General features: G+C 55.0%; 1 protein-coding gene across 1 annotated transcript in view; it reads right to left on the bottom strand.

Moving 5' to 3' along the window:
- Window positions 1-1,062: 1,062 nt before the first annotated feature.
- SSC4D (scavenger receptor cysteine rich family member with 4 domains) overlaps window positions 1,063-25,734 on the bottom strand; it is a gene marked incomplete at its 5' end in the record, with an annotated part of 47,053 nt that continues 22,381 nt past the window's right edge. Inside the window, 10 exons of the mRNA XM_084651170.1 lie at window positions 1,063-2,828; window positions 3,283-3,635; window positions 4,649-4,726; window positions 5,570-5,881; window positions 6,320-6,394; window positions 7,239-7,319; window positions 13,322-13,636; window positions 14,219-14,290; window positions 16,605-16,910; window positions 17,731-17,766. Of these exons, the coding sequence (XP_084507296.1) occupies window positions 3,319-3,635; window positions 4,649-4,726; window positions 5,570-5,881; window positions 6,320-6,394; window positions 7,239-7,319; window positions 13,322-13,636; window positions 14,219-14,290; window positions 16,605-16,910; window positions 17,731-17,766 (1,592 nt within the window). The 3' untranslated portion in view covers window positions 1,063-2,828; window positions 3,283-3,318. The remainder of the gene's footprint in view (window positions 2,829-3,282; window positions 3,636-4,648; window positions 4,727-5,569; window positions 5,882-6,319; window positions 6,395-7,238; window positions 7,320-13,321; window positions 13,637-14,218; window positions 14,291-16,604; window positions 16,911-17,730; window positions 17,767-25,734) is intronic.

Here is a 25,734-nt window from a genome sequence, read left to right as displayed (position 1 = left end):
TATCCAGCCAATCAGTAGCCAGCCAAAGAATGGGTCTGGACGTTTTACCCACACGAGGGGGGACCCTGGGGTAAATGGGAGGGAGGGAGTCTAGTGGCTAGAGCCGGGAGGCAGGATTTTGGGGGTCTACGTCTAACTCAGCCCCATTTCTCAGGTGGAGAAACTGAGGCACTGAAGCTCTTTGATCACGCTGCAAGTCAGGGGCAAACAAACCCCTCCCAGGGGTGTTGCGAGGGGGCCATTCATTGTAAAGCGCTGTGAGCTCCTCAAAGGAACCGGGCTCTTGAAATGGCAAGCGTGAGCCTCGCAACAGATGCTGAAGCAGCAAATCAGGAGCCACACCGAGCAGGCCTTCATCAAGCCCCCTCTCCTTTGCCAGCGGCATTAGCCGGCAGCTAATGGCTGGGATCCGTCTGGTGACAGCACCTCGCCACTCAGGCGGTGACAGATCTAAACGAGGGAGCATCTCACCATTTCCAGCTTGCTTGGCTGATGGTGGAGAATGTCTGGGATGGCTTGCTTGCTGGCATGTGATGCTAACCGAAGCACTCAGAGAGGCAGAGAGAAGCCAGTGAGAAACCCTGGTTTTATCCTGGGTTCAACAGGCCAGAGGTCCTGGCACACCATGCACGACACAACATAGGGGCCAGATGCTTGGTTGGTGTAACTCAAAGTTACTCTCCTGACCTCAGTGGAGTTGCACTGATATACATCAGCTGAGGATCTAGCTCTAAAAATATAAAAAATCCAACAGCTATGGTTTGATCATGTCTTCCAGGCAACTAGAGCACAGAAAACCTCAGCCCATACTTCTGATATGCAACACCGGTGTAAATCAGGAGCAGCTTCCTTGACTTCAATGAAGTTACTTTGAATTTGCACCCTCTGGGGCAGCCTGTAACCACAGTGACTGTTCAGAATCCATTTGCCACTGAGGGACTGACTGCAACCAGCTGAGCTGTGATTCAATGAGTACGCTGGTTCTCAGCACATTTCAAAAGGGCTTTTATTTATTCACCCAAAAAATGTATAAGAAAAGTGGAAAACCCAGAACATGCACACTCAGTTATTAACAAAGGAATTATACCGAGAATTGAGAGGCCCGGGATTGCCCGCGTCGTAATTAAGCAAGCTCCTCCCTTTCCGTCTGCCAAATAATAGTATTTCTCTGGCCTCCCAGCTGGGGAAATGACAAAGGGTTAATGACAAACTTCGAGGATCCCAGCAGGGTTCCAGGATTCTTCGCCAGGATCCGAGAATGCAAACAGAGCTTCCTTGCGAAATACCCAAGACCGAATGGGGCTACACGGGCGTCTTGGCTGACAGGTGGAGCCACCCAAGTGGGTCCAAGAAACGCACCAGTTCAGCTCCACGTTTCTTTTCACCAATCCCCAGGAGCCAATTCAGCAGTCAGGTCTGTGCTGGGCACAGAGAGTCCCACTGACTTCCAGGGGGCTCTATGCAGCAAACCCGAATGGATCGGATTCTGGAGCGGGGCCTAGATTTCTAATGCACATGGGCCTGCAAATGGATCATCCAGGGGCAGTTTTACAAACCCCCTTTTGATAAGCAGGTCAGGAGCTTTGCCCATGGATCAGTTCTGGGCCATTGCAGGGTGGTGGGTCATTCTGATGGGAACACGTGGCCACAGGGACCTGGACTGAGACCTGCTGCCAAACATATCTCCCGTAGATCCACCAGCCACCATCCAATTCCAACAGGATGCGGGGCAAGATTTTCAGGGGCTCCTATGGGACTTACAAGGCCAAGTCCGTTTTCAAAAATGACTTAGGAACTTAGCTCCTTTGGCTTTTCATGGGATTTCGGGCCAGATTTTAAGATGCAGAAGCATTTAGCAGGATTTTTGGTGGGAGGCATATCTCAGTGGTTTGAGCATTGGCCTGCTAAACCCGGGATTGTGAGTTCAATCCTTGAGGGGGCCATTTAGGGATCTGGGGCAAAAATGGGGGATTGGTCCTGCTCTGAGAAGGGGGTTGGACTAGATGACCTCCTGAGGTCCCTTCCACCCCTGAGATTCTATGATTTTCTAAAGCACCTGCCCGCCTAATTGTAATTGAAAACTACATATTTAAGTGCCTAAATACCCTAGGGCCCAGATCCTCAACCGTGTTTAGGCTCCTAAATCCACCTAAACCAATGGGAATTAGGCACCTAAATACATCTGAGGATCTGGTTCTACGTCACTTCTGAAAAGGGGACACAGGCACATTGAAAACGTGACCCTTGGTCACTATCACCGTGGGCTGGATGAGAGCTGGCCACCTGGACACAGCTAGTATCTGAGCTCCAGCGACTCTGCAGAATAGCCTGATCCAGCTCCCCGTGACTCTCCACAGAGTCTAGCAATGCTAGATTGGCACCAAAGTTCTCTGCCTTCTCCATGGGCTCTGCTTCTTGGGTATGTATGTCTCTGCCGTTTCTCCCAGAGAGACTCTGCAAGGCAGCGGTGTTCCTTCTTGCTTTTCTTCCGTTCTGGGGTTTTTCTTGGGACAAAAACTTCCCCTGCCAGAGAGTTTGCAAAGATGCCCATGAGCGGCTGGAGCTCTGCTCTGTGCATCGTGGATAATGTTCAAGTAGGCATTTGCCAGTGCCCCCTAGAGAAATCTCCACGGAGGGTGGGGAAGGGCCTGGCAGCGAGAATAGGGCTTCCGTGCCCATTACAGACGTGCTATATACAGCGATGTACAGGCCACGTGGGGGTTCATCTCCCACAGACATCGGTGCCGTGGGCGCACCAGCAAGCCGGCCCGCACCACGCCACGTGCCGCTGGCATCTGGAATTCCCCGCAGTTTGGGCCAGCGTCAGTCTGAAAGAGAAACAGCCAACGTCAGCTGGCAGCCAGGGCTTTTCATCCGGCTGATCGGCCAAAGGACAACTCAGGGCAGATCCTGGGGCCTGACTCCTCTTAACCAAACCGCTTTCCCCTGGCGCCTCACTCCAGTAAGCTGAGCCAGCTTTAGCGACAGGCCGGGGGCACCACGACCAGGTGGCTCTTTTCGCTTTAGGCTTGATGTAGAGCTGCTGGCCTTTGAACAGCTCCCGGGGGGGCACTCCTGCTCCGCTACCAGGAGAGTCGGGCTCGTTCTCGTTGGGACGGGTGTCTGAGCTCCGGGGTTGCCCTCACCTCCTACGACGGGCCACTGTCCTTTAATCAGCAAAGGCCCGGTCTGCCCTGACTATAGACACGTTACTGCCCTGGGCTTCGATGGGGCATGGTAGGGGACACGCAAGGGGATCGACCCGCTCCCCCCCGGACTCACCCGGGCGTCTCTGGGTGGCCGTGGGCACAGAGCCGGTCATAGCAGCCCGCAGAGGGCACCAGCGTCTTCCGAGTGGTCGCAGTTATGCACGTTCCAGCGGATGTGGGAGCAGTGCAGCAGGGAGGGCTCGTCACCTTTGCACTTGAGGTTGTCGAGGAAAATGTAGCCGGTGCCTGGGCCGTAGCGCGCCTCCCCCCAGGCAGCCCGGGCGCCCCCGCAGCCCAGCTGCCGGCACACCACCGCGACGTCCCGGAGGTCCCAGGCGTCGTCGCACACGGTCCCCCACTGGGACACGTAGAACAGCTCCAGGCGGCCCTCGCAGCGGTGGCTGCCGTTCACCAGGCGCAGGGATCCTGCGGGGGGGTGGGACCGCACAGGGTGAGGGGAGCCGGGGCAGCCGGAGGCCCTGCCCATCAGAACCCTGCACCCCACCCGTCAACCGGCTGCCCTCCGCCTTCCTCCTGGGGACGCTCAGCAGCCCTCCGATCCCGGCAGGACGGACGCACGACTGCTCCTTAATGGGGCGAATAGGAATGAATTGTTTTCCTTGATTCCCCTGGGAAGACGGGGAGTGAATCCACCCAGCCGAGCCACCGGCACTGGGCACTCAAAGCAGCTTCCAGCCTAGAACCTGCGAACAGTTGGCGGTCCCCCACTGCGCCCCGGGACGCAGGCAGCTGCTGCCCCAGTACAGGCAGGTGCTCAGAGGAGAGAGCCAATGAGGGAGCCAACACAGGGTCCTGCGAATCCAGACTCCCCCTTCTGTGGCTCACTTTGCCCTGGGAGCAAGGGGCCAGCGGTGGAAGCAGCACGAGTGTCTCCGTATTAGCAATTCAGTGGAGACGAGAGAGCATGGGGTCCAGAACAGGGGAGCAGGCCGCAGGACCCCAGAGCAGCATGGGCCAAAGCATCTGACTGAGAAACAAGAAAGCCTGCGTTCTCTTCCCGGCTCGGCCTGGCTGCATGGCCCATGCCACGTTACCCAGTGTCACTCAGCTTAACCCCATCTATCTCACTGGGATAGACAGAGGCTACAGTAAAGGTGCTTTGAGATCCACCGATGACAGATGCCGTGGGAGGGAGTCAACCGTACACTGCCTGCTACCCCTGTGCTGCGGTATCATTTCTGATCAACGTTTCAGCCAACGCCACGGGCGGTGTCATAGACTCAAACTCGTAGGACTGGAAGGGAACTTGAAAGGTCTTCTAGTCCAATCCCCACCTGGACCAGGCATTATCTAGACCAACCCTCATCTGCCTTCATTTCTGGCTTCTCTGTCAAACCCGAGGGGGTTTCTCTGGGAGGAGACCTATGGCTGCCTGAAGATGGTTTGGGGGGGCACTGCTGGCCCCATGGGGTACCTACCGTCCTTGGGACGAGTTGTGGCTGAGGTCGTGGTGGCAAAAGCATCTTCTCTGAAATGGTCTTCAGACTCGTCCACACCTGCTCCAGCGAAGGATGGATGAAAAGAACAATGATCAGCCATCTCTGGTCTCCAGCTCAGGGGTGGATGTCATGGAGCATGAGTGGCTGGGCTGGAGCTAGGTAGACCCAGACAGCTAGGCGGGGAGAGGAGACGCACTGCAGATTGCTGACGTGTGGTGCGTTTAGGAAGCAGAGGAAGGGCAAACGTCCCCCGAAAGCAGGCACTGAAATTCACAGGGGAGGCTGAAGGCCTTATCTATCGGTCATGTGTAACAATAGCATCCCATTCCCCAGTGGGTGTCACTCCAGGGACCGGCTTCAAACCCAGGGACAGGGCCAAAACTAGCACCTCAGACCTGAACCCTCTGAAGTTCTGGGAGCTTGGATTCGAATCCCTGCATCTGAACCTGGCTCTAAGGTTTCGGTTCTGGGGGAATCCAGAAGCAGGAGGGGCCTTTCTGGTCGTGTCTGAAATTCCCCCAGGGTCTCATGGGATTCCCACCAAGAGCATCTGATTCCAATTCCAGTTTCAACCTGAACTAAACCCCAAGCCCCAGACTAAATATGATCCCTGTGTGGCCCATCTCCCGCTCGAGCGGCTGGAATCCAGGTTCCCAGTTCAGACGGCCCACCCAGGGAGGCTGCAGGAACTCGGATGGCACTCCCTGGGACCCATTAATTCCGCCCCGAGGCATGCTGATGCCGGCAGCTCGTGGCATGACCTAGGCCCAGCTTCCCTCCCCAGGGGCGGTCCCAGATCTGGCTAGCTTTGGAGGGAGGTGCACAGGATGGAGCTTGGAGCCACGCGTGCCGCTTGGGGCGGGGCAGGCGTGCCGCGTGGAGCACGCACGCGTGTCTCACCTCTGCAGATGACGCCGGCGTCCTCATGGTGCCCACAGTTGTGCTGCCCCCAGCCCAGATGGAAGCAATTCGCCAGGTCGGCCTCCTGGCCGGCGCAATCCACATTGTCCAGAAGGATCCGCCCAGTGCCGTAACCAAAATACCCCAGGACGGTGGCCGCAACTGCCACCCCGCAGCCCATCTGCCGGCAGACCACCTGGGCGTTGGTGAAATCCCAGTCGTCGTCACACACCGTGCCCCAGGCGCCGCGGTACAGAACCTCCACCCGGCCCTGGCAGCTGCTGTTCCCGTTCGCCAGCCTGATGCTGGCACCTGTTGGCCAGACCCGGAGAGCAAAGGTGACGTGGAAGGCCAGAAAGTTGAGAGATTCTGGTTGATGCTGGCGGTGGGGAAGGGATGCAGTCAGGTGCCCCGTGCAGCCCGGGGCTCTTCAAAGTGCTCTGCGGCAGCTGCCCTCATCTTTGATACGAGGTGGGGCCCAGGGAGACGACAGGTCCCCGCACACCGTGCTCCCGTTTAGGCTCAAGATAGAGCATGGCATTGCTGGGACTCGTAGTTTCTACTGGCTACTGGCCCAACATGCTCCCTGTGGTTGGGCAGGGGCTGAGTTAATACCGCAGGGCTTTCATTCCAGCCTTGGCAGCCCAGTGCAGGCGTGCCGTGTGGCTGCCTTGGCTTTGTGGGGAATCTCTGAACGCACCCTGGGCCGCCCGGAGCCAACGCCCGCCTGTGGGGAACGCGCACACTTACTTCTTTTGCCCACGGCCAGAAGGGCCGCTGTGATCACTTCGGTCTCCGGCGAGGGCTGATCTCTGGCATCCGTGACTGCAAGGACAAGCAGCGGCATTAGGAGGGTGGGAGTTCAGGGGAAATCCTGCTCCCGGGCTGTTCTCCGTTGATGGGGCACAAGGGCAGCACCCTCGCCAATGGTAGCAGCATGCACCATGGAACCTCATGCCCAAAGGATACAGGATCTGATGGACTCCTAGGCACAAGGGTGAAATTCACCGCTGGACTGATGGCCAGCATGAGAAGCAGGCCCCTTTCGACCCAATGGGGGGCAGTTCTTTTTGCAAGGCATCACCCTATGCGTTGAAGCAGGACCTTGGTGAATTTCACCCACAAGCGCCTCATTCCCTGGCAACACAGCCACCTCGGGATGCCCCTGTAGCAACAAAATCAGAGCACAGTGCCCCCGGGGAGAGCAACATCATGGCATGTTGTGCAGCAAGCACCCGACTAGCAGGCTTTCAGGGATCTGGAGACGTTTGTTTGCAGCTCCTGTGATCCTGATGCTGGGCCCCAGGAAGGATCCCACCCAGTGCTGTGGATCGAGTGAAGCCCAGCATGACCTGAGCAATACTCCAGACTGGGCTGAATTCTTGGCAGCCCAGCCGTGTCTCTAGGTCACCCAGCGTCTCTACTGATGACTCCAAAGGAGAAGGGGAGGAGAAAGCCCTGGACAGGGGATCTGAGCCCTGCTTCCCCTGTACGGGTGTCTGGACCAGGAAGGATAGCGAGCTGGTTCGGATCCCAGCTGTGTCCTCCCCAGGACAATGTTATGGGGTAGCTGCTCTGATCAATGCACTAGCCTTGGACCTGTAGGTCTCCTCACGCATCATCCATCCAGAGAGCCTCCAGATGCGGGAACGGGCAGCGTTGGCCTTACCTGTGGCACTGTCGGTGAATGACTCTCTGTAGTCCCGGCCAGCCGAGGTGGTGAATGGTGCCACCGTTGAAATCTGCAGCCCTGCGGAGACACAGGTAGGGCCAGAGGCCACATGACCAGCGGCCGTAGCTTTGTTTGCACTGAGTCATTTCAAGAGGATGGGCAGCCAGAAGGGAGCCCATCCAGAGAACGGAGACATGCGTCCATCGTTCTACACTCCTCCAGCCGCTCTCAGCAGCTCCTAGGTCAGACACTGGCCGGTGCCTTGGGAACATGTGTTCGGAGCGTAGTGTCCTGCTAAATGCACCTAGGTAACCCACGGGTTGGGATCAGTGTGTGTTATACAAGGGATTGGAAGGATTTAATTTTTATCGGTAAACGTCAATAAACCTGCATTTCCCCGGACATGCCCACACACTGCTGCACAAATATTTCCATCAATAATAATCAAAGCCTACAGACTGGGAACGTACAGGTTGAACTTCTCTAATCCGGCACTCCCTGGTCCGGCAAGATCCGTGGTCTGGCATAGGCGCTGACTCTGTGGGTGCTCTGGGGCTGGAGCACCCCGGGGTGGGGAATGAGTGGGTGCGGAGCATCCACTGGCGCCAAGCTCCCCCCTCTGCCCCCCTCCCCCCGCGCCTCTCGGCACTGGCGGCCCCGCGTTTACCGACTCCGACTCCTCCCTCCCAGCGCTTCCGGAGTGACGCAAACAGCTGATTCGCCCGTTCAAGCTCTGGGAGGGAGGGGGAGGACCTGGGGCCGGCGGCTGGGACCGGGGGCCGGCATCAAAGCCCCCAGGCGGGGTGCCACACTGAGGGCACAGCCTGGGGGTGCTGCAGCACTCCCTGCATCTCTACTTCCCACGCCTATGGAGGCCCGCTGACACTCTGCACTGACCTCCCGTGGTTCGGCAAATTCTCTGGTTCGGCACCGGTCCGGTCCCGAGGGTGCCGGACCAGAGAGATTCAACCTGTACAAAAAATGCCAGTTCAGGACTTACTAGAGTTTGATTTAAGGCTATTTCCTTTGTATATTTTGACCTGTGATATTGACAATTTGTGTTCGAACGGTTACAAAGCTTTTAACCTTTGGAATCTCCACCTCTTCTGTCATTAAACAATCATCCGGCCCCCCCTATTGGCCGACCCCAGCAATTTCCCACAACCGTGAGCATTCAGATGGATCCAAATTTTTAAAAAAATGCTTAAAAGCCATCGTTTGGGGCAAATTTCCATAAATACAAATGTAAAAATAAACATCAATATTATGAGTCAATATTGTAAAAGAAAAAGTTGAATTCTGTCAGGCCCCGTTATCCAGATCCCCAGTTGGGGAGGGGGGGGCTCCAGGCTGGGGGAAGGGAGTTGAGGTGCGGGGGAAGGGGAGGAGGGCTCCAGCTGAGAGTGCAGGCTTTGGGCTGGGGCCAAGGGGATCAGAACGTGGGAGAGGGCTCAGAGCTGGGGCAGAGGATTAGGGAGCGTAAGGGGGTTTGGGGTGCGGGCTCCGGGCAGCGCTTAGTTCAGGCAGCTCCCGGGAAGCTATCAGCATGTCTCTCCAGCTCCTAGGTGGAGGGGCGGCCAGGTGGCTCCACGCGCTGCCTCAGACTGCAGATGCCACCCCCGCAGCTCCCATTGGCTGCGGTTCCCGGTCAATGGAAGCTGCGGAGCCAGCGCTCGGGGTGGGGGCAGCACGCAGAGTCCCCGTGGCCGCCCCACTGCTTAGGAGCTGCAGAGACATGGTGGCAGCTTCCCGCTGGTGCTGCAGCCAACTGGTCTTTTTGCGACCCAGCCAGCGGTGTTGACCGGAGCCGCCAGGGTCCCTTTTTGACTGGATGTTCCGGTCAAAAAACAGATGCCTGGCATCTCTAATATTGTAGCACCTGACCGAGCTTGGCAGTGATGGTGGCTAGGCCCAGGTACAGTGCATCGCTCACACCACAGCACTCCAGTCCATTCTGCCTAGCTGTGTCGCCCCACCCAGCGGGCCAGGACGAAGACCCCCTCTCTTGCCTTGCCGCCAATCTAACCATCACTAGCATCTCCCCTAGAGGTTTGGTTTTCCCAGCTGGGCCTCACCCACTCTGTGGACCCGCTGCCCCCATTCAGAACAGCCCCCACCCCTGTACAAGCCGTCCCACCAAGGCTCTCCGGGCCAGCATTTCCATCTCCCCGGCTTCCAGGACAATGGCTAGATAGGCAAGAAAGGAACAGCCTGAGAAAATTGCTCATTTTGCGCGCATCAGCCTCTTTGTTAGTTAATCGCTGGGAAGCGAAAGTGACGGCACTTAGAGCTCCAGTCATTGGCTGCGATAATGAGGGAATTCAAGGGGATTATTAACATTATAAATGGTAATCAACAGAGACACATAATTGAAAGAGGGGAAGAGAAAGGGAGACCGGGGATGGCTGAGTGCCCAGCCGCTGACAGCCAATCACTCCACTTCCTGACCAAGGCAGCTTGCTTTCCACCAGAGCCAGGAAATCGCAGGCAACCAGAGTCATTTTCCCTTGCAAATTGCTGCTCAGACTAGTCCCAGCCTCTCTCCATTGTGTTTTATCCATCTCCTGGGTTTCAGCCTAGCAGGTAATGAGGAAGGATGGTCCAGTGGCTAGTCCCCTAGGCCTTGTGAGCCCTACTTTCAAGTCCCTGCTCTGCCACAGACTCCCTGTGTGACCTTGGGCAAGTCACTTAGCCTCTCTGTGCCTTAGTTTCCCATCTGTGTAATGGGGATAACAGCCCTGCGCTGCCTCTCCAGGGTGCTCTGGGGTATATTAGACATTATATGGCCACCGGATCCTGGGGCAATGGGGGCCATTTAAGTAACTTAGGGCACGTTTACACTACAAAATTAAGTCACCTAACTTACGTTGCCATACAGCCGCCGCAGTAATTACATCGTTTGTGCATCTACACTTTCCTCCTTGTGTTGGTTGTGCGCAGCCTCACCAGGAGCGCTTGCACCAACTGCATCAACCTTGTCTCTACACCACTCAGGGAGGTGGAGTTATTAAGTTGGGGTAGCGGGCGAGTTACAGCAGCAGGAGTGAAATTTTAGTGTAGACACCGACATAGATCTGCCTTGTGTGGACCTAACTCTGTAGTGTAGATCTGGGCTTAGCTAAATAGGGGACACCTTGGGGAGGCCCACAAGGAGCTCTTCCAGGCGTGCCCGTCCCAACAGTGCATTTAGGGCATGTTCACTGTGGAGAGCCATCTGCGTTTCATTCCCTTTGAGGAGGGTCAAAATAATGTTGGGCCTGGGTGATTTGGGTTCCCTGGGGTGGTCTGGGGTTCAAACCCACCTGCAGAGCTTTGTGGCTTGAGCCTTCTCTCTGTCCAACTGTCAAGAGATTTGCCCCCCTTTTCCCTGCATACATTCAACTCTCCATTTTCGGCAAGGCTGAGCAGGTTTGCTCCTGGTTGGACCCTCCTGCCCTGCAACCCCCTGCGCCCTTCTCTGCATTTGCCCCTGATCCTTGGTCATCAGAACCGCCCATGGGAGCCCTAAGCAGCCTCACTGGCCAGCTGTCATTGCCTTCAGTGGCAGAGCTCTGGTTGGTTTCGGGACTGAGCCATTAGACTCAGCACAGGGGGGCGTTATCAGCACCCTGGCTCCGGGTCATGTTATGGCAACATCTCATTTCCTTTCCGGTGGCTGCTACACACCAGTACTCCTGGGGAAATTCTGCGCCAAAAAATAAAATATTCTGTGCACAATATTTTAAAATTCTGCATATTTTATTTGTCAAAATAATGCAGTATAATCACTCTGGTTTCAATTCTTGCAGTAATTTATTTAAACTACAGTACAATGGATGGAGAAAGGGAGTGGGGAGCATTGGAGGAAATCCTCAAGCCCCCTTGCCTAATAATAACATAGCTCGGTTTGACAGTTTATTTCTAGTTATTAGTCAACAAATATATGCAGCCATATGCTCAGGGTTACATCATATGCAACTAAAGAGCAAGTGAGGGCTGGGAAATCAAACTCACAATTTATACTGGCTACTGACCATCTCCAGAAAGGTCAGTAGCAGACAGTTAATGGAGCACATTGTGATAGGAAATTTTTTCAGTCCAAAAATGTAGACCAGTTCTAATCACTAAAGCACCATAAGCATTTATAAGGCCACACTGTCCTTTACACCCCTCTGGCAATGTAAAGGAGCCTTAAAACTTTTATACCTGTTTTATACTCCTGGGAGAATTCACAAAGACAATGGGAACAGTTCACTAAGCAGGCAGGCTGCTACATTCTGCTCTGCCTGAGGGGACAGAGCCTGCCCCATGCCTACCTCCTCAGAAACACCCTGAAGTCTTGCCCCTCCACGTCAAGCGTGCTGCAACAACAAGTGAGAGTGTCTCTCACTCACACAACTGCTGAGCCCCCCTCTCCCTTCGGTGGTGATTTATGTCTCTACCAGCTGCTCCAGGCACCCGAACCAACCTGATTGCGCTGCCGGGGAGGAGTGTGTGACCGCTCTTGCGGCTTCCCTTTGCTTCTCTGTCAGGAGTCATTTTTCTGCATGGAAGCAAAGAAATCTGCGGGGACATGAATTCTGTGCACGCGCAGTGATGCAGAATTCCTCCAGGAGTAACACCAGACTCCAACTTCTCTGGCGTTATGATCCCGACTCCCTACCCCCCATTAGTCACTTGTAGTTCTGTTCCATTCAGCCTAATAGTCCTTCTGCTGCCAGGACTATCCTCCCCAGGGCTAGCCCTGCACCCTTCCCATTCATCTCCATTTGCCACCTCTCTGCCCAGCTCCCAAGGCTATTCGACTTCCTGCAGTCCCGGGCTTGCCACAAAACTGCTCCTCCCCCTGGATTGGCATCATCGGATTTAGATCCCACGTCTCTGCGTTTAGTGCAGATATGGGCACCTGTGGACAGCCCCTTCCCCCAGGAGCCTCCAGTCTACAAGGGAGAAAGGGGCGTGACGGGAACATTGAGTTTGAAGACGTCGGCATGGATTCGCTGCTGGGTTCTGGGGCTTTGAAATGTTTCTCTGATCAAGATTGGACAGACCAAGCGAGGCTGTGGGTCCGAGCGGAAAGAGAGCTGCAGAGAGACTACGACTAATAACAGAGGGCCCCCCTGGCACAATGCCGCATCACTGAACGTAGACTGCCCGTAGCGCTCACAACAGAGCTGTGCGTGGTGCGAGCCGGCAGCAGAGGGATTGGGCACGCTACTTCAGCAACCTCTCATCCTAGGGGCAGGGCTGAAGTCAACGCAGAGGCTGGAGCTCCCTCAGGACAGACCACAGGGGGCTGCTAGCAGGGTGTTCGAGGGGGGCCCTGGGCTCGGGCTGCCACTGCCTGGATGCGTTAGCTTTCTGCACACGCTGCAAAATGGTTCCAAACCAGCATCCGGGGACCAGCATCCCTGATCTATGGGGACGTTTGGATCTGGATCAATGTTCAACCCATCTCATCCGCACCCTCTCCTTTTTGCACCTGCAAATGGGACCGGTGCAGCTGGTGCTGTGGAAAGAGAACTCTGTGTGCGCAATGTGGAGAAGGGGGCAGCTTTTGTTTTCACGCCAGTAGCGGCTTGCACAGACACCGTTGGGGGTGCTGATGCACATGCCCGTGCGAATGGAGGCCACGGTTAAAATACACGTCCCGGCAAAATTTTGCTCCAATGCGTCATGATTGTGGGAAGCAGAGTAGGATTGTTTAGCACAGCCCTGAGCAGCAGCAGTGACTGGGGATGTAACCCATGGCGTGGTGTGTGCTACTCACTCCTCTCCATATCCGATTTACTGCAGCCCTGTCGGCTTCCCCCCATGGGCCTGGATCTACCTGTAGAGACTCAGGCATTCTGCTCTGGAGGGCTGGACTCGATGCTGGCCAAGGAGGCAGCCATCACATCGGTCAAGGCTTACCCAGGGCTCGCACTGCCATGGCTCAGACGCTTGTGTTGAGCTACCTCTGGATGGGGGAGGACGGTAATCCTCCAATCAGCCTGGCCCCCTCTGCACCCAATCCACACGGGCCGCGGCTTGCGCCTCGGTTCCATCCCCGGCGGGTCAGCCAAGATGGCAGCCGTTCCCACGAGGCTTTGCTCCCTTACCTGTGCAGATGACCCCCGCGTCCTCGTGGTGCCCGCAGTTGTGGATCCCCCAGCCCAGGCTGTAGCAGGCCGCGAGGCGGGGCTCGCTGCCCTCGCAGTTCACGTTGTCCAGCAGGATGTGCCCCGTGCCGTAGCCGAAGTAGGCATTGCTCTTGTGCGCCACTGCGCGGCCGCAGCCCACCTGCCTGCACACCACGCTGGCATCGCTCATGCCCCAGTCGTCGTCGCACACCGTGCCCCAGGTCCCTCGGTAGAATATCTCCACCCGGCCCCGGCAGGGGTCGGCGCCGCTCACCAGCCGGATGCTGCCGTCGCCTGCACAAGGGCAGCCGGGGTTAGCGTCAGGGCTCTCCCCGGGGCGGGCAGAGCACCGAGCGGGATCCCGCGGGAGTGACGGGAGCAGGCCGTGCAGGGATGGGGAGCAGCAAGCCAGACATGAGTTTGCACGTGACGGGAGCAGGCCGTGCAGGGATGGGGAGCAGCAAGCCAGACGTGAGTTTGCACGTGACGGGAGCAGGCCGTGCAGGGGAGGGGAGCAGCAAGCCAGACATGAGTTTGCACGTGGCAGCAAAAGCAGCCCATGGAGTTGGGACGTCCCGTCCCCAAACTGGGAGACCTGCTCTCTACAGCCACTGCTCTGAGCAGCACCGCTGCAATGCAGGGACCTCAATAACCCACTGGGGTCATCCTTGGCCTTGGTCTCATCCGTCTCTTCTGCTCTCCGGGGGGGAGCTGGCCCAAGCCTGGGGGTGAGGTATGGGGAGAGTCTGCATGCACTGCTTGCGTGGCCTGGCCTGGCCTCTGGCGGAAAGACGCCAGCCAATAAGGGCTTCGAAGGGTGAGTAGGAGGCAGGGAGGGAATCTGATGAGTGAGAAGCCAATCTCCGACGTGCTTACTCTTCCCGTTCGGCAGCATGGCTGCGGTGGTTCTGGTCGCTGGTCCTTTGCTTGCCTGGGTTGGGGAGAGCTCTGAAAAGAGAGCCAGAGGCAGGCTGGGCGTCAGTGTGGCTTTACTAATTTTCCTTTCCCACGCGCCCTGTAATAAATACACCCGCTGGATACGCAGCCCCAGCATCCAGAGCCCAGGGGAGGGCAGCGATGGTCACCCACACAGACGCACCGGCTAGAAAACTGGCAAATATCAGGAGACTCACGATTAACCTGCAAGAGCCGGCAACGCTGAGCAAAGAACCCAAATTCTAATCCTGGCTCTGACCCAGATCACTCTTGAGGGAGTCACCTCACCTCTCTGCCTCGCATTGCCCCGAGGGAAACTGAGGACAATGACACTCAATCCTGCTGCTGGGGATTGGTCTCTGTTTGCAAAGCGATGCAGAGGGGCTAAGTGCTGTTCAGACCCGTGTGGGATGCTGAGTGCTAGAGGGAAGGGTCAGTTTTTCCTTGCAGGCCAGGCTAGCTGGAGGGCTGGTTACTCGTTATTAGCAGACTCACATCTGTGTCTCTGAGCTCAGTCTGGGCACGAGGGAGGAGCTCCGGACAGGGCAACGTCACCCCATCACTGCATTCACCAGCCAGCAGGGTAACATATTGCTCTGGGTCAAAAGCCGGCCCTGCCCACTGGGACCCCCCTCCCAGCGCACCCCGGGAATTCTTTCACACGGCGCCAGGCCTCTGCCTCCCTCTCGTCAGCATCCCGGCTATGAACAGCGACGGACAAACCTCCAACGGCCTGAGCAGAGCAGTTCAGCCTGGAGACTCAGCAGCAGGATCAAACTGCCAGAACCTCCTCCAGAGATCTCCTCCCCAAAAGCCGGCCTGAGCTCGCCTCCCCGACCAGCTCCTCCCACTCCCCTTCACAGCTGCATCCTGAGACTCATCACCCCTTCCCCTCCAGGTCAGCCCCCTTTCTCCAGTCAAGGCTGGACACCTTCCCTAATCAATCAGTCCCTGGCTCCTTCCTGTTGATCCCCAGCCTCTTAGGAGTGGATTAGCCACAAATCCACTGTCTTTCTGCTAGGCCTAGGCCGGCATCTGTCTGCAAATCTGGCCCAGCTCCAGGCATCTGCCCCCATCACCCTGACTAGGTCTGAGAGGGGAGCCCCTGTTCTGTGAGTGATTGGGAATAAAAAACCAGGCCCCGCAGAGAAAAACTAGACCTTACTGGGTCTGTGATCCTTTCAGTCAGAGCTAGCTTGGGTAGATCTACACGCACTGTCCCGACTGCAGTGTATCATAGGATCAGAGAATATCAGAGTTGGAAGGGACCTCAGGAGGTCATCTAGTCCAACCCCCTGCTCAAAGCAGGACTGATCCCCAACTAAATCATCCCAGCCAGGGCTTTGTCAAACCTGACCTTAAAAACCTCAAAGGAAGGAGATTCCACCCCCTCCCTAGGTAACCTATTCCAGTGCTTCACCACCCTCCTAGTGAAAAAGTGTTTCCTAATATCCAACCTAAACCTCCCCCACTGCAACTTGAGACCATTACTCCTTGTTCTGTCCTCTGCTACCACCGAGAACAGCGCAGACAGTGCGGAGCTAGCTTTGATCTAGCTCGAGCCACTAACGCTCGCCGCAAAGCTGCTCCAGCACAGACGGACAAGGCTGCCCGAGACCCAGGGTGCGTCCTCGAAGGGGCGGCTGACACTGCTATGGTTCCTGGAGCCAGCTAGATCCAAACTAGTGCAGGTACATCTCCACGCTCCGCAGTTGCCTCTGACTGCAGTACAGACCTACCCTAAGGTGGGGGGTCACAGAGATGGCAGATGGGAATGGGGAGCCATGGGCCAGGACAGAGTGAGAGCAAAGGGTAGGGCAGAAAGGGAAAGCCAGGCCCTGGTGCTGCTCAGTTCCGGTCCCTAGCTCAGGTGGTTGGTAGATGCGGGTGCAAGCAGCTGGCCCATCCCTAGTGATGGGCCCAGACTCTGAGCCCCAGCAGCCGGACTCTGAGCCCCAGCAGCCCAGCCCTGCAGCACCGTCTCCTCCGAGAGCCCAGCGCCGGGCACGGGGGCCCTGGCGAGGAAGCCACGGTGACCTCCGACCAGAAGTCCCATTAGTCCATCACAAGAGGGACATGAGACAAGGGGGCTACTGGGCCCTGCCTGGTGGGTCTGGAATCTCCTTCCTTAGAGGTTTTTAAGGCCTGGCTTGACAAAGCCCTGGCTGGGATGATTTAGTTGGGGTTGGTCCTGCTTTGAGCAGGGGGTGGGACTCGGTGACCTCCTGAGGTCTCTTCCAGTCCGGATCTTCTGTGGTGAGGCATCAGTCGCGTAACCCCATCGCTGCCCCCGCCCCCGCCGTAGGATGGAACCAATCCTTTTTACCGTTACACGTGACAGCCACATCCTCATAGTGGTAACAGTTGTGGATTCCCCAGCCGCGGCTCCCACACTCGCTCAGGGCCACCTCCCCGCCTTGGCAGTCCACGTTGTCCAGGAAGATGGGCCCCCTCCCGTGGCCAAAGGTCAGGGTGGCTGGCATGGCGAGGGCATGGCCGCAGCCCAGCTGATGGCACACCACGTTGGCGTCCACGAGGTCCCAGTCGTCGTCACACACCGTGCCCCACGAGCCGTTGTAGAGGATCTCCACGCGCCCCTGGCACTGGTTGCGCCCATTGACCAGCCGCACCTCTGCGAGGAGGAAGGTCACAGTGAGATGAGTAACCAGGCAACGGGCTAGCCCTAATTAGGTAATGAATGCACCATGACCCTCACCAGGGGTCATCAGCAGGGTTTGAACCTATGACCTTCTGCACCAAATCCCAGACTGCTACCACTTAAGCAAAAGGAGTAGCTCCATTAGTTGATACCAGTAGTAGGCTGCTGTCTTGCTGGCATTTGCTTTGATTCTGGTGAGTGGGTTTCTATTTGTTTGTGGGAAGCAAAGGGTCAGGAATACATCTCTGCACCAGACACATTCACTCGGCCATCTTGAAAGCTCTTGCTGGGTTAGGGAATCGTCCAATGAGAGAAGAGAAACGGTATCATGTGACGTGGGTGACCTGTCACCTGGAGCAGGTAACAAATTGCTAATACTCACAGCAAACCAATCCATGGATAATTCCTAGACTGAAATCAGCCACACATAAATGATCTCTCAAATAATTAGAAATAGAACACGCGTCTGTATAAATGCCTTGCTGAATAAGTCGGTCACTCACTAGAGCCATGGACACCCACTTCTATGGCACTGCCCATCAGAGATGGCACAGAACAAGGCCAGGGAGCTGCAAAATTCCCCTATTGCTTCCAGTAATAAGTAGAGCCGGTCAGGAAAAAGTTATTTTGCCTCCACAAAAAGTTTCGTCCAAATTTTCCTTTTAAACCCATTTGGTTTTTTCAAAGCAAAAACTCAAAATCTCATCACCATTCCCCCGCCCCGCCGCCAATATATTCCCCATTTTTCGGGTCCAAAACTCTTCGTCCAAAAGCAGTTCTAATAAGATCTCACCTGGGAATGACAATGGAGCAGAATCAGAGGTGTTGCCTGAAATGGAGAAGGAAAAGGATCAAGCATCGTTGGTGTGCCAGGAGAACACAGATAGGAAAGGGTTACTGGATAAGGGATATCAGAACTGACCCATATCATCTTACCAAGCAGCATGAGTGCTAAGAGGGATGACTTAGTACATTAAGCATCAGGTATAACACACATCCCAGTCCCAGCAGGGCCTTTCACTCTTCTCAGTTTATAGGGTGTTCCCTTCCATGCACAGTAACGGGGGTGCAAACGAGTTACTGAGGACAGAATTTGCCCCTCGGGATCTTTGTTACCGCTGTTGAGGTCTGTGGTTTGTCACAGATTAAAGGGGAAACAGTTCTGGAGTCCTTGTTAGCTTACTGGCCACAGTTCACTCATCACACTCAAGTCCACATGACTTCTCAGAGGCTTCTACCTAAGGGGAGTTTTGTTTTGTTGTTCCATGCAGCTTTCTTTGCGCTAGCAAATTCGACTGCATTCGCAGAACCATCTTTGCTGTGGTGGCATCTGGACCCTGGAGGTCCGTGGAACGAGGAAGCAGTTGGGGGAACTGAGCAAGCAACTAGCAGTTGGAGAAATTGTCAGGGCCAAGGGGTTATCCCAGCCACTGGAGCTTGCTTGATTATTCAGAGCAGGATGAAATTCACCCCCACGCAGAGACCCGGCACAAACCCCTGTGCATCACTCAAGCCCTAAAAATAGCGGGTCCGAAGGACTGATGCAAAGGCATTGAGCTAGGCCTGTGCGTGTAGGGGTGAATTTCTCCCCCTAGCAAGGCTGGTCACAGACTGCTGCAATACTGAACTCCATGGTCTGTGCTTTGACCGCTCCTGTCTGAGACAACTGAGAGGAGTTAAGTCTCCAAACATCTGAGCACATAAAGTTTCCGCTTACCTGTCTCTTCCCTTTTCCACACAGATCTGAGGTCTGGGAGAGGGGAAAGGGGAGAGCAGGAGAGAGAAAGCAGTTGGTTTAAAAAGAAAAACTCCCACAAAAAGACAGATCTTTGTTATCTTCACTATTTTAACAATGGGGAAACTGAGGCACAGAGCAAGGGCTGTGAGTTGCCCACTGCCATGCTGCGAGTCAGCGTCTCAGAGATAGAACACAGCTCTCCTGATTCCTAGCCATGTGCTTTAACCACTAGGATACAACGCCGTCCAGGGGTGCTGGGAGTCAGTTTCCTAATGTTGGTGTAGGGAGATCTTTAGACAAAAGGCGATGGAGAAGTGCCAAGGACTATCATTAGCAGGTTAAATGAAACAAAACTGTTCTTCTGGCTCACACTTGAGAGTTACCAGCTTTCAGACAGAAAGACCCTTTTATAGCTGTCACGCTTTTTCCCCCAACATGGTCACACTACTAACAGCCTGTTTTATAAAAATGAAGGGGGACAGCCATGGGGCCGAGTGGCCAAAGGCCTGAGATACAGGAGACCTGGGTTCTATTCCCGCCTCTCACCTGCTGGGTGACCTTGGCCAAGTCACTGTGCCTCAGTTTCCCATTTCTACAAGGGAGACGATGATCCTGAACTCCTTGGTAAAGAGCTTTAAGATCTACTGATGAAAAGTGCTGTAAAAAGCTAAGTATTATTATTTACTTGGTACCATTTTTAAAAAGCACAACGAAGTCAACAGTCTTTACAAGCTCTCTGTCTGTCTATATGCACAGAGCACTTCGCCCACAGCTGAGAGGCAGCTACCTCTGGGGCAGAAGGTGGCAGCCTCTAAACCACAACAGAACAGGAGAGAAGTTATCCCCTGGAAAGCACTGAGGAGTTGGGAGGAATCCCTGGAATTTGGCACTTGGGTTAAGCGCCGACTCAGGTGGAAAGTGGCAGTTGCTCCTTGGTGAGCACAAGCACCAGCTTCTCATCTCATCTGAAAGAGAGACCCTCTATCACCACCACCGGGGTATCAGTCCAGCCCCGACGCGGAGGGGGACATGTAGTCAACGAGAAAGGATTTTGGTGGGGCCAGGTGTTCATTCAATAGGAGGGGTGCTTCCTACTGATTCACCAGCATCACTTCTCCACAGCATCTTGACTTTACTGAAGATGGCTTAGATCTTTACGGGATCCAAAGAGTGGAAAATGCTCGGTAAGGACAAATGTGCTGTAATATTGGCATGAGAGAGAAGTTTGGTTTCATTATTTGGTACATTGTGATTGATATGAGAGCAAATCTGTAACTGGCACTCAGAGACTACAGTGATGAGCATGATAGAAGAACCTGTATAAAGTAGAAAAGAAACTGTGATATTTTCTGTTCCTGAATGTGCACAAAAAAGTGACTAGAAAGGGGTACATATCTAAATGTGATTAAGACTTGGTGTAAAGTCCATGACCCTTTCACACAGCTCTAAAATGTGGGTTAGCTAGCTGAGGTGGGAGGAACCACAATGGAATTATGAACAGAGCACAGAAACCATGCAAACCATGGCTGGGATGATTTAGTTGGGGATTGGTCCTGCTTTGACCAGGGGGTTGGACTAGATGACCTCCTGAGGTCCCTTCCAACCCTGATAGTCTATGATTCCTTGGGCTATCTCCTCTCCTGGTACGTACCGAACCTGAGTATACCTACCGTAGAGCAGCTCCTGAACTCGCATCCACTCCTGGTGTGCCATAATCCATCCCTCTGCCTGGCCTCAGTCAGGTCATGGATACTGCGCTCAAAATTGCCGTGTAGACCTCCCTGCTCAGGCTGGAGCTGGGGATCTGGGACCCAACCCCCCGGGTATCATATCCCGAGCTCCAGTCTGAATAGGAACAACTACACAGCTGTTTCTAGCACCATAGCGTGAGCTGTGCGAGCCCAAGGCTGTAGACCCAGGCTCCGAGACTGGCTGCTGCGGGTATGTTTTTGCTGCAGCAGCTCCATGAAATTTATCATCGGTCTTTTTTTCCCCAGGGAAATAAATAAATAAATAAAAATGCAGATTCAGTGACTCCAAAACGTTTGGCAAATTCGCCTTGGTTTGGCTGAGTTGCTCAGCTCAGGGAAAACAAACCAAAAAAGACTCCCTCTTCCGACATTTTTGAAGAACCACATTGTGATTCAAAAGCACTTTTTCCTGCCCTCTTTCCTTCAATTTTATTAAAAAATGCAAAAAAAAAAAAAAAAAAAGCTGAACATTAAAACAATTCAGTGTAATTTGACCGCAAACTATTCACACACACACACTTTTCAGTTTGCTGAAAATTTCAAAAAAGTTTATTGTCAAGCCCCCCTGAGATCATTTTTCTCCAGACGGGCCAGCGAATCACAAAATCAGTTATTCCCCCAGCTCCTGTCCTAACACCTGCTAGCGACGCGCGCTGGGTCGCAGAAGAACCCCCACCCCCCCGCTGGCACGGAGGAGCTGCTGTGGCTCGCCTTTACCAGCCGAACAGGAGCTCCAGACGGTTTGATCAACGCCGGGAAGAACAGCTGTGTGCCCAGCTACTGAGGAGGGGAGCATGTACTCTGCTGCCTCCTAGCTCCGCCTCGGAGCAACCGACTGGAAAAGTGCCAATCAAGGCTCGTCCGAGCTATCCCCATCTGAATGGGTGAGGAGTGGAAGCTAACCTGGCCGTCCAGCTGCAGTGACATTCGGAGGCAACGATCGCTTATGCGGCAGGTGCAGTTATACACACAACTCTAGAAGGGTGGCTGAGAAAGGCCTGAGTAACCATAGAGCAGATGCCCTGGGGCGCTCAGGCTGTGTCACGGCTGGGCCAGCGCGGGCTTTACCACGCACAGGCATCCAGCCTGACAGCGGTAACAATGCCGCTCGAATGGGAAGCCGCCGGAGCGATGAATGCAGCAGGCCTTCATAGCTGGGGAACGCTGAACTTTCCTCCACCCCCAGGGGGCTTGATTCCCCATGGCCCTCCTATAGCCAGTGTCCTCACTCACGCCAGCGTGAATGGTCACCGTGCTGAGCTGCTAGCTCTCTACAGCCCCTTTGTGCTGGCATCAATGAGCACACGAGGTGCAGGACAAAGGGAATCGGGCCCATGATCAGTACCGGGCAACAGCCCAGTGCAGCCACCCAGGGGATGCCGGTCCCCTTAAGCAGGAACGCTCAAGAGCAGGACTGGCCGCAGGTTACCAACACATGGCCAGATTCTGCCGTGTCCAGGCATTTACACCAGCAAAGTGATGTAAAATGCTCCCACTGATCTAGCTGCACGTTACGTTGCACTGGTGCAAATGACTGCACAAGGACTCGGGCTACAGCATCTGCTGAAAAAGGAACCAAACAGAGTATCTGGCAGAGGGGGCTGGTCACATTGGAGATCTGCTCTCCTATCTGCCGCAGCTCCTCAGCAGAGACCGTCTGGCTGAGTGCCGGAGAGGAGAAGATGCACATTTAAAAAAAAAACCAAAAAACCATTTACACTAGGTGTAGCTGGAGACAGAGGGGAGAAGCGAGTGGGGAAATCACAGGCAAGAATCCCATTCCAGTAACTGATCCTTTCTGGGAAACTGGAACCAAAGTGCCTCCCTTCTCAGCTTGTGTTTATCCCCATAGGCCGTGTAGTTGGATCCCTGTGGATCAGAAAGAGCAGGTGCTGCAGAAGGGAGGGGCAGCTCATTGGTTTTCCTAATTAAACAGAAGGCTTTTCCTAGCTTTTCGGTGATTTAGTGGGGTTGGTCCTGCTTTGAGCAGGGGGTTGGACTAGATGACCTCCTGGGGTCCCTTCCAAGCCTGTGATCCTATGAACCAGGCAGCACGAGCTGGCAAACAACACATGGGAAGTGCATTTGCTTGGAACGCCTGTCCCATCTTCCGGCTCCACACGCAGGGCTTGCTCCTCAGCTGGTGCCAGTCGGGGCTGTTCTCTCGAAGGCAGGGCAGCAATGACAAATGACACGAGCTCAGAAGCGGGCTCACCGCTTGCCAGGCTTGTGCCGCGTCACCAGTTACTGCCATCCCAGTCTGAGTCGTGCAAAACCTGGCGCTTCCCTTAAAGCCCCAACTCCTGGCAAAGGGATCGCACTACGTCCGGGCAGGTCGGCACTTAAAATGCTGCACGGGAGCAGCTGTGCCCGTGTAGCCCTTCAGTGAAGACGCTCCTACACCGACGGGAGAGCGCTCTCCCGCCGACGCAGTTAATCCACCTCCCCGAGAGGCGGTAGCGAGGCCAGTGGGAGAAGCGCCCCCATCGACTTAGCGCTGTCCACACGGGAGGTTACGGTCGGTACAACGACGTCGCTCGGGGATTTTTCACACCCCTGAGCGACGCAGGTCTGTAGTGTAGACCTGGCCTAAGTGTCTGAGCCCCAGTTCTAAGCCATCTTCGACAGCCCTAGCAAGTGTGAAAAATCGGGACGGGGTGGGGGACAATAGGCCCCTATATAAAACAAAGCCTTAAATATCGGGACCATTCCTTTAAAATGGAGACATCTGGTCACCCTAATCTAACCAGGGATAGCCGGCCACACAGAAAGGCAGGAAAACTCCCTCAGACCTCAGCCAGCTGGACGTTAGCAAGGGCTCCCCAGGAGACCCCGCTCCAGGCTGCCAGGGGTTTTAACCCCCCCAACCAGTCTCTCCTCGGCCACGTCTCCGTGCGCTTAGCCAGACGGACACCCGATTCTCCTGGGCCTCCCGCCTGTGCCCAACGCGGGTGAGAAAGCGACCGCTCAGCATGGTGGTGCAACGCCCCCACAAGAGGCCAGGGGTGGGGCAGGCCAGGGGCATGGAGCTCTCTACGCCCTGTCGCTGGACACCTCACCCCCAGGGAGCACAGATCCCCGAGATATACAGTGCAATGGTGACACCCAGTGGCTCGGACAGTCAGTGGCTGCGATGCCAGGCCTGGTCTTCCTTCTGCTTTGCACCTTGGGGAACCTTTTGCACCCCCGAAAGGCAGGCTGGGCCCAATTCTGAACCGCACCAGGGCCTCTCTGGCCGCAGGAAGGGGCTGGACCGCATGAGGCTCCTCCCGGCTGGGAACTCCCCCAGCCTAGGGGGTGCGCCATGTGCCAGGAGGGTGGCGTGGGTGGCCCTACACCGTCCCCTCCCAGACACCTGCAGAGGAGAGAGGGCGTGGCTGGAGCGGTCTCTGCTCTGGCTGTGAGAAGCGGGTAAGGCTGGCACCTCCCCATTGGGCTGCATCTGCCCTTAGTGGCTCCACAGCCAGGGGGGCAGGGGGCCCTCCCCGGGCTCCCCACTCCATGGAGCTACTCAAACCCCAGCCTGTTACTTGGGATGGACACTGGGTCCCCAGAACCAGCTCTGAGCGGATACGCCAAGGGAGGCGGCTTCCCACTGGCCTCCCTGCCGTCCCCAGCACGGGCTGCTGAGTGCAAACCAAAGAGAGGGACCCAAACTGGGACACGGGATCGGATCGCCCGCAACCTTGGGGGCCGCTCGGCTCCAGGTCCAGACTTGAGTGTCATGGCTTGGCCCTCTCTCTTTAAAGTGTCTGGCCCAGAACCCCCACCCTAAGCGCGCCCTGAACTCGGGGGACAGCCTGACGCAGCACAGAGTTCTTGGGCCCCTCAGCGCTTGCCAGAGACCACCGCCCGCGGCCTCTCCCTTGCAAGTGCCCTACAGGTGAGCGGCACGGAATGGCGCTGCGTACTTCTCTCACAAAATCTGAGCACTGAATTGTTTCGCACGGGCCACAATCCATTTACAGGTTTCAGAGTAGCTGCCATGTTAGTCTGTATTCGCAAAAAGAAAAGGAGGACTTGTGGCCCCTTAGAGACTATCAAATTTATTTGAGCATAAGCTTCTGTGAGCTACAGCTCACTTCATCGGATGCATTCACTGGAAAATACAGTGGGGAGATTTACATACACAGAGAACATGAAACAATGGGTGTTACCGTACACACTGTGATCAGGTGAGGTGAGCTATTACCAGCAGGAGAGCGGGGGAGGGGGGAGAGAGGGGGAACCTTTTGTAGTGATAATCAAGGTGGGCCATTTCCAGCTGTTGACAAGAACGTCTGAGGACCAGTGGGGGGTGGAGGGGAATAAACAAGGGGAAATAGTTTTACTTTGTGTAATGACCCATCCACTCCCAGTCTCTATTCAAGCCTAAGTTAATTGTATCCAGTTTGCAAATTAATTGCAGTTCAGCAGTCTCTCATTGGAGTCTGTTTTTGAAGTTTTTTTGTTGAAGAATTGCAACTTTTAGGTCTGTAATCGAGTGACCAAAGAGCTTGAAGTGTTCTCCGACTGGTTTTTGAATGTTATAATTCTTGACATCTGATTTGTGTCCATTTATTCTTTTACGTAGAGACTGTCCAGTTTGGCCAATGTACATGGCAGAGGGGCATTGCTGGCACATGATGGCATATATCACATTGGTAGATGTGCAGGTGAACGAGCCTCTGATAGCGTGGCTGATGTGATGAGGCCCTATGATGGTGTCCCCTGAATAGATATGTGGACACAGTTGGCAACGGGCTTTGTTGCAAGGATAGGTTCCTAGGTTAGTGGTTCTGTTGTGTGGTATGTAGTTGCTGGTGAGTATTTGCTTCAGGTTGGGGGGCTGTCTGTAGGCAAGGACTGGCCTGTCTCCCAAGATCTGTGAGAGTGATGGGTTGTCCTTCAGGATAGATTGTAGATCCTTGATGATGCGTTGGAGAGGTTTTTGTTGGGGGCTGAAGGTGGTGGCTAGTGGCGTTCTGTTATTTTCTTTGTTGGGCCTGCCCTGTAGTAGGTGACTTCTGAGTACTCTTCTGGCTCTGTCAATCTGTTTCTTCACTTCAGGTCACCGTGTCTATTTCCCGGCATTCTTGAATTGGTCCAAAAACCTTTATTTCCAGCAGAAAGCTCACCATTGATCAGCTCGGATGAACGGGCGCGTCTAATGCCAACTCCAGAGAAACCCCAGACCTGAAAGTTAGATCCCCACCCCCTGCCCCATCTTTCAGGATAACAATTCCCAATAAATAAAACCTGCCTTTGAGTGAAAGACTCCAAAGACTGAAAGTGAAGGTTAAGGGGGCGACGATCACAATCTCTACGT

This window comes from Lepidochelys olivacea (assembly GCF_965140295.1).
Source record: "Lepidochelys olivacea isolate rLepOli2 genome assembly, chromosome: 17".
In the NCBI taxonomy this organism is placed as follows: domain Eukaryota; kingdom Metazoa; phylum Chordata; order Testudines; family Cheloniidae; genus Lepidochelys; species Lepidochelys olivacea.
The sequence above is the reverse complement of the archived record's forward strand: the minus strand, read 5'-3'. Positions and strand labels throughout refer to the sequence as shown.